Raw genomic sequence first — 8,772 nt, 5'->3', positions numbered from 1 at the left:
TTTAGTGCCACCCAAGAGTTTTGGGATCCTTCCACCTCCTGTCCCAAATATCAGACACAGCTCCCCTTCCTTCCCCATCCCCATTCCTGGCTGGACCTGGAATTTTCTTGGGGACAATCTGGGATGGGGGCTTTGGGAAGGCTCAAGGGACTGGGACCTTCCCAGGAGCCATCCCCAACCTGGTCCTGCTGTCACCACCCTGGGCCTTTTAGGGCCCCCAAAGAGTTTTTGGGATCCTCCCCCCTCCCCAATATCAGACACAGCTCCCCTCTCCTCTCCCCCCATTCCTGGAGTTCCCTGCTTTGGGAATATTTCCCAAATCCTCAGCATCCCCCCAACCCACCAGGGTTTGCTCAGGTAACACCTGAGCTGCCCCCAGAGGTGGTGAGAGGCCAAAAAGTGCTCCCCACCACTGAGAAGCGACTCCCTGATCCCAGACATGGAATTCCCCAGCAGCAGCCAGCCCCAGACAGGAATTCCCACAGGGCACAGGACACTTCCCCCGCAGCACTAATTAGGGCTGATGACTCTCACAGCACACCCTGATCAGCATTTGCTCCTCTCCTCGGGCCAGCTGCCAGCAGGAGCCTCCCCACAGAACCCCCCTGGGGGAATCCAAGGAATTCTGAGCCAAGAAAACCCTCTTTATTCACATACAAAAAGCCATTTGCATAGAAGTTTACAGGTGCATGTCTAATTCCAAAGTGCTTTTACAGGAAAAAGCCAGAGCGAGAGTTTGCCATTCCAGCCAAAGCAGGCAGCCTGCGACATTCCCCGGGTTAGGAACCGGGATCTCCTGGCTAGGCGGGATGCCAGGCCTAAGTTAGGCCCGACTCAGCTAGGCCCGACTCAGCCTCACTCATCAATAAACAGCAGTGGGGTAAAGCTCAAGACACCCAGGCTAGAGAGGAGCTCTGCGAGCCCAAACTATGCAAGCGGGGGAGGTTCAGCACATCAAACGTGGCCGGGCCCTCGGGAATTCGGGACACAAGCCTGGACTCCAGCTGAGCTCAGGCCGCAGTCTGTCAGTACTCATCCTCATCCCCCTCATCCTCCTCCCCGTCCGCCGAGTCCCTTCCAACCTCCTCATAATCCTTCTCCAGAGCCGCCAGGTCCTCCCTGGCCTCGGAGAACTCGCCCTCCTCCATGCCCTCCCCCACGTACCAGTGCACAAACGCCCTCTTGGCGTACATCAGGTCGAACTTGTGGTCCAGGCGGGCCCAGGCCTCGGCGATGGCCGTGGTGTTGCTCAGCATGCACACGGCCCTCTGCACCTTGGCCAGGTCGCCCCCGGGCACCACGGTGGGGGGCTGGTAGTTGATGCCCACCTTGAAACCGGTGGGGCACCAGTCCACGAACTGGATGGAGCGGCGCGTCTTGATGGCGGCGATGGCGGCGTTGACGTCCTTGGGCACCACGTCGCCGCGGTACAGCAGGCAGCACGCCATGTACTTGCCGCGGCGAGGGTCACACTTGACCATCTGGTTGGAGAACTCGAAGCAGGCGTTGGTGATCTCGGGCACGGAGAGCTGCTCGTGGTAGGCCTTCTCGGCCGAGACGATGGGCGCGTAGGTGGTGAGCGGGAAGTGGATGCGCGGGTAGGGCACCAGGTTGGTCTGGAACTCGATGAGGTCCACGTTGAGGGCGCCGTTGAAGCGCAGCGAGGCCGTGACCGAGGACACGATCTGGCCGATCAGCCTGTTGAGGTTGGTGTAGGTGGGGCGCTCGATGTCCAGGTTGCGGTGGCAGATGTCGTAGATGGCCTCGTTGTCCACCATGAAGGAGCAGTCCGAGTGCTCCAGCGTGGTGTGCGTGGTCAGGATGGAGTTGTAGGGCTCCACCACGGCCGTGGACACCTGCGGGGCCGGGTACACCGAGAACTCCAGCTTGGACTTCTTGCTGTACTCCACGGAGAGCCGCTCCATCAGGAGCGAGGTGAAGCCGGAGCCGGTGCCTCCTCCGAAGCTGTGGAAGACCAGGAAGCCTTGGAGCCCACTGCACTGGTCAGCCTGCAGCAGAACGTCAGACATTCATCCCAAGGACACAAAAACTACCCGAGAATATTGGATATTTACCCCTCTAAGGACTGGAGTAACCACCCCAAGAATACTGGGATAGCCATCCCAAGGAAAGGGCTATTTACCCCTGTAAGGACTGGAGTAACCACCCCAAGAATACTGGGATAGCTATCCCAAGAACAGGGCTATTTATCCCTGTAAGGACTGGAGTAACCACCCCAAGAATACTGGGATAGCTGTCCCAAGGAAAGGGCTATTTACCCCTCTAAGGACTGGAGTAACCATCCCAAGAAAATGGATATTTTCCCCTGTAAGGACCAGGATAATTATCCTGAGAATATTGGATATTTATCCCAAGGACTAGAAAACTATCCCAAGAGTATTGGATATTTATGCCTGTAAGGACTGAGATAACTATCCCCCAAAAAATGGATGTTTATCCATTTAAGGACTGGGACAACTATCCCCAAAAAAAAAAAAAAAAAAGGATATTTATCCATTTAAGGACGGGGATAAATATCCCCAAAAAAATGGATATTTACCCATTTAAGGACTGGGATAACTATCCCCCCCCCCAAAAAAAGGATGTGTATCCATTTAAGGACTGGGATAACTATACCAAAAGGAATGGACGTGTATCCATTTAAGGACTGGGATAACTATACCAAAAGAAATGGATATTTAACCATTTAATGGATATTTATCCATTTAAGAACTGGGATAACCCAAGAATACTGGATATTTATCCCTGTAAGGACTGGGATAACTATCCCCAAAAAATGGATATTTACCCATTTAAGGACTGGGATAACCATTCCCCCACTCAAAAAAAAGAATATTTATCCATTGAAGAACTGAGATAAATATCCCCAAAAAATGGATATTTAACCATTGAAGGACTGGGATAACTATCCCAACAGAATGGATATTTACCCATTTAAGGACTGGGATAACTATCCCAAGAATACTGGATATTTATCCCTGTAAGGACAGGGATAAATATCCCCAAAAAATGGATATTTATCCATTGAAGGACTGGGATAACTATCCCAACAAAATGGATATTTATCCATTGAAGGACTGGGATAACTATCCCAAGTAATACAGCACAAAATTCTGCTTAGAGCCCTTAGAGCATCTTCAGCCCAGTTTTAACACCACAATTCTCTGCTTTTTGCACAAACACACAAATCCAGGGGCTCTCCCGGGTGGGAGTGGCACCAAATCCCAACACCCATCGGACCTCACCCAAAGCTGTGCTTTAATTTAAGACTTTTCATCGCAAGACTCCAACCCCAAACTCCACAATGTTGTCCAGGAGGGTGCCATTCCCACCCAGGAGGGTGCCATTCCCACCCAGATCGTGTTCCCCTCACCATTTTCCGGATCCTGCTGAGCACGGTGTCGATGATCTCCTTGCCGATGGTGTAGTGGCCGCGGGCGTAGTTGTTGGCAGCGTCCTCCTTGCCGCTGATGAGCTGCTCGGGGTGGAAGAGCCCGTGGTAGGGCCCAGTCCTGATCTCATCTGCAGCAGGAGGAGAAATCAGCCAGAGCAGGGCACACAGAAAGGTTCTGGGAGGAGCTGACGGAGCGAAATCCATGGCATGTCCAGCAGGAGGGCATGGCATGGTCAGGGGAGGGTTGTGGGAATAGTGGGATGGGGAGGGATAAACTCTCACGGGGAAGGTGCTGCCAGAACTCCATCCTCACCCTAGGCCTAGCCTGAAATCCTAAATTAATCTGGTTTAATGAGCTAGGACACCACGGTTCCAGAGGTTTTGTGGGATCAGTTAGCACAGGCAGCTTGGAGGAGAAGTCTGGAAGCTCCAGCTCCATCCTCTGCTCTCCAGCAGGGAAGGGACACAGACAAAGCCCCTCCAATGCTGACATTTCCACCTGACCCAGCTCCAGAGGGGATTTAAATCCACTCCATCCCAACACTGGGCACGTTCTGTAATCTCAGGGGGAAGGGACACAGACAAAGCCCCTCCAATGTTGACATTTCCACCTGACCCAGCTCCAGAGGGATTTTAAATCCACTCCATCCCAATACTGGGCACGTTCTGTAATCTCCTGGCTCACTCATTAAGTTCTCCATTTGATACCTTAATGAGGTGTCTAAAAATTAAGCAGAACCCAAACAAAAGTCTGCAAATCCTTTAATTAGGGCTAATGAGTCACATCCCAAATAGAAAGACAGGAGGGGAAGGCTGGAAGGCAGGAGCAGGTGGTTGGATTTGGAGTCATTTCCTAAACAAATAATTATTATTTCCTAGGAAGACACCCCAAATTGAGGTGCCACACAAACAAACACCCAGAGATCCCTGAGGGAGTTGGAAGGGGAAGTGGGAATCTTTTGGAATCCATCAGGTTGGAAAAGATCTCCAAGAGATCAAGTTGGCCAAACAGGACAGCCAGGTCCCACAAACCCACGGCGTGTGTGGCACCCACACTTTGGGGGGGGCATCAGAAGCAGATGTGCCACATCTGGCCATGGGATGGTGGAATTCCAGCCAGGACCACCAAGGCTGGCAAATCCAGGACACTTCCCACCTGCTGAAGGGCCCAGAAGGAAGGAGCAAAGACAGCTCAGCGACAGCCATGGGTTTGTCCCTCCTGGTCCCTTTGGAAGGGTAAATTCTGTCTGTTAACCAGAGCAGAGGAGTGGGAACACCAGGATCCCATGGAAAAAGAGCTGGGAATCACAGATAAAGATGGGCTGGGGCACAATCCCGGTTTTACCAATGACAGTGGGCTCCAGGTCAATGAACACCGCCCGGGGCACGTGTTTGCCAGAGGCCGTCTCACAGAAGAAGGTCTCGAAGGAGGAATCCACTTGCTCGGAGTTGGGATCCATGGATTTCACCTGCTTGGAGCTGGGAATGGTCCCATCAGCCTGGATGCCGTGCTCCAGGCAGTACAGCTCCCAGCAGGCATTGCCCATCTGCACTCCAGCCTGCCCGATGTGGATGGAAATGCACTCCCTCTGGAAAAGGGAAACAGGGAATTGAACACATCCTGTGCAGAGGGATGGGGATGGAAATGCACTCCCTCTGGAAAAGGGAAACAGGGAATTGAACACATCCTGTGGAGAGGGATGGGGATGGAAATGCACTCCCTCTGGAAAAGGGAAACAGGGAATTGCACACATCCTGTGGAGAGGGATGGGGATGGAAATGCACTCCCTCTGGAAAAGGGAAACGGGGAATTGCACACATCCTGTGCAGAGGGATGAGGGATGGGGATGGAAATGCACTCCCTCTGGAAAGGAGAAACAGGGAATTGAACACATCCTGTGCAGAGGGATGGGGATGGAAATGCACTCCCTCTGGAAAAGGGAAACGGGGAATTGCACACATCCTGTGCAGAGGGATGGGGATGGAAATGCAAAATGCACTCCCTCTGGAAAAGGGAAACAGGGAATTGCACACATGCTCTGGAGGGGGATGGGGATGGAAATGCACTCCCTCTGGAAAAGGGCAATGGGGAATTGCACACATCCTCTGGAGAGGGATGGGGATGGAAATGCAAAATGCACTCCCTCTGGAAAAGGGAAACAGGGAATTGCACACATCCTGTGGAGGGAGATGGGGATGGAAATGCACTCCCTCTGGAAAAGGGCAATGGGGAATTGCACACATCCTGTGCAGAGGGATGGGGATGGAAATGCAAAATGCACTCCCTCTGGAAAAGGGAAACAGGGAATTGCACGCATCCTGTGCACGGGAAGCAGGAGTTCCAGCCCCCACAGCTCTTGTTAGAGCCACGCTGGGGACAATGAGGGAAACAGGCGGCATCCGCCCAGCACGGGAGCTGGAGGTGGGATCAAACCGGGATCTGCAGGACACAACATTCCTGGGAAAGGCTCTCCCAGCCCAGGGAAGGAGGAAGGAAGGAGCTGCTGGCTCCATGCTGGGGCAGGAAGCAGCTGAGCAGCACCAGCTCCTCGGAGCTGCTGCCAATCCCTCCCATCCTGATGGATCAGCACCAGCAGCTCCAGGCTCCTGAGCCCGGAAAAAAGAGCTCAAGGAGAAGCCAAGCTTGGAAAAGCTGAGCCAAGCTGGAGTCACAGAGGCTGGAGAAAACAGGGATTGCCCCGGGGCAGAGCAAGGCCGGGCTGGCTGCCGGGAGCAGCTCTGAGTCTGGATTTATCCAGGTCATCTCCAGCAGGCTGTGACTCCAGGGAAGCTCCCGGGGAGCGGCGTCTCCTGGAGGCTCCCTGGGCACTGCCCTGGGTAATTGGCACCTGTGCTGCCACCACGCCACCATCAAAGCCGGGGCACAGCCTCCTGGCCCTGATCCCCAGCCACAATCCCAATTACTGCAGGGCTGCTTCCCAAGGGGTCACTGGGAAAGGGAGCTGATCCCACCTGGGAAGGACAAGCAGGGAGGCTGATCCCATTTTATGTGGCATCATCCAGGGGCAGCTCGGCTCAGGCCTCACCTAGCTGGGGTCTCCACAGGTAAGCCCGGCTTAGAGGGAGGTGGTGGGAACAGCAGATCCCAAATCTCCCGGGCACAACCACCCAAAGCGCCCAGGAGTCTCTAGAAGATTCCAGCCGGACATCCCGGGGCAAGGAGATGATCCAAGGAAACTTTTCCATCTCGTTCCCCGAGTGTGGTGGCGCCAAGATCCCCCCATCCCTCAAGGAACTCCAGAGGCCACCACAGAGCCAGGACAGAGCAAGGCAGGACTGGGTCACCCCCAGGACACCAACCCAGAGCTGCCCAAACACCCCCAAATCCCAGTGGGGGACAAGATCCCCAGTTCTGCGCGGTGTGGGGGCTGCTGGGATCAGGGATTGCTGGGATCCCATTCCTGCTGGGATCAGGGATTGCTGGGATCAGGGATTGCTGGGATCAGGGATTGTCAGGATGAGGAGCTGCTGGGATCAGGGATTGCTGGGATCCCATTCCTGCTGGGATCAGGGATTGCTGGGATCCCATTCCTGCTGGGATCAAGGATTGTCAGGATAAAGAGTTGCTGGGATCCGGGATTGCTGGGATCCCATTCCTGCTGGGATCAGGGATTGCTGGGATCCCATTCCTGCTGGGATCAGGGATTGCTGGGATCAGGGATTGTCAGGATGAGGAGCTGCTGGGATCAGGGATTGCTGGGATCAGAGGGTTGGTGGGATACGGAACTGCTGGGATCCAGGATTGCTGGCATCAGGGAATGTCAGGAAAAGGAGCTGCTGGGATCAGAGATGGGGGTGATCCCGTTCCTGGTGGGATCAGGAGCTACTGGCATCCCTGTCATGCTGGGACCAGGGACTGTGATGATCCCATTCCTGCTGGGATCCAGGATTGCTGGTTAAAGGAGCTGCTGGGATCCCATTCCTGCTGGGATCAGGGATTGGGGTGATCCCGTTCCTGCTGGGATCAGGGATTGTTGGGAAAAGGAGCTGCCGGGATCAGGAGCTACTGGGATCCCTTTCATGCTGGGATCAGGGATTGTGATGATCCCATTCCTGCTGGGATCAGGAGGGGCTGGGATCCCATTCCCGCTGGGATCAGGGGTCAGGGTGATCCCGTTCCCGCTGGGATCAGGGGTCAGGGTGATCCCGTTCCCGCTGGGATCAGGAGGGGCTGGGATCCCGTTCCTGCTAGGATCGGGGGTCAGGATGCTCCCATTCCTGCTGGGATCAGGAGGGGCTGGGATCCCATTTCTTTTGGGATCAGGATGCTCCCATTCCTGCCAGGATCAGGGATCAGGGTGATCCCATTCCCGCCGGGATCAGGAGGGGCGGGATCCCGTTCCTGTCGGGATCAGGAGGGGCGGGATCCCGTTCCCGCTGGGATCACGAGCTGCTGGGATCCCGTTCCCACTGGGATCAAGGTGATCCTATTCACACCGGGATCAGGAGGGGCTGGGATCCCATTCCTGCCAGGATCAGGGGTCAGGGTGATCCCATTCCTGCCAGGATCAGGGGTCAGGGTGATCCCATTCCTGCCAGGATCAGGGGTCAGGGTGATCCCATTCCTGCCAGGATCAGGGGTCAGGGTGATCCCATTCCTGCCAGGATCAGGGGTCAGGGTGATCCCATTCCTGCCAGGATCAGGAGGGGCTGGGATCCCATTCCTGCCTGGATCAGGGGTCAGGGTGATCCCATTCCTGCTGGGATCGCGGGTCAGGGTGATCCCGTTCCCGCCGAGATCAGGAGGGGCTGGGATCCCATTCCTGCCTGGATCAGGGGTCAGGGTGATCCCGTTCCCGCTGGGATCAGGAGGGGCTGGGATCCCGTTCCTGTCGGGATCAGGGGTCAGGGTGATCCCGTTCCTGCCGGGATCAGGGTGATCCCATTCCCGTCGGGATCGGGAGGGGCTGGGATCCCATTCCCGCCGGGATCAGGGGTCAGGGTGATCCCATTCCCGCCGGGATCAGGGTGATCCCATTCCTGCTGGGATCGCGGGTCAGGGTGATCCCGTTCCCGCCGAGATCAGGAGGGGCTGGGATCCCATTCCCGCAGGGATCGGGGGTCAGGGTGATCCCATTCCCGCTGGGATCAGGAGGGGCTGGGATCCCGTTCCTGCCGGGATCAGGGGTCAGGGTGATCCCGTTCCTGCCGGGATCAGGGTGATCCCATTCCTGCTGGGATCGCGGGTCAGGGTGATCCCGTTCCTGCCGGGATCAGGAGGGGCTGGGATCCCATTCCTGCCAGGATCAGGGGTCAGGGTGATCCCATTCCCGCTGGGATCAGGAGGGGCTGGGATCCCGTTCCTGCCGGGATCAGGGGTCAGGGTGATCCCGTTC

General features: G+C 55.8%; 1 protein-coding gene across 1 annotated transcript; it reads right to left on the bottom strand.

The window, feature by feature from the left end:
* Positions 1-1,025: 1,025 nt before the first annotated feature.
* TUBAL3 (tubulin alpha like 3) lies at positions 1,026-5,010 on the bottom strand (the record flags this gene model as incomplete). Its single annotated transcript, XM_084205772.1, has 3 exons — positions 4,761-5,010; positions 3,395-3,543; positions 1,026-2,009 (listed from the first exon to the last, which is right to left on the bottom strand). The coding sequence occupies exons 1-3, from the start codon at positions 4,960-4,962 to the stop codon at positions 1,026-1,028; spliced, it is 1,335 nt and encodes a 444-aa protein (XP_084061898.1). The 5' UTR covers positions 4,963-5,010.
* Between the last annotated feature and the right edge of the window lie 3,762 nt (positions 5,011-8,772).

This window comes from Fringilla coelebs (assembly GCF_963513975.1).
Source record: "Fringilla coelebs genome assembly, chromosome: 5".
In the NCBI taxonomy this organism is placed as follows: domain Eukaryota; kingdom Metazoa; phylum Chordata; class Aves; order Passeriformes; family Fringillidae; genus Fringilla; species Fringilla coelebs.
The sequence above is the reverse complement of the archived record's forward strand: the minus strand, read 5'-3'. Positions and strand labels throughout refer to the sequence as shown.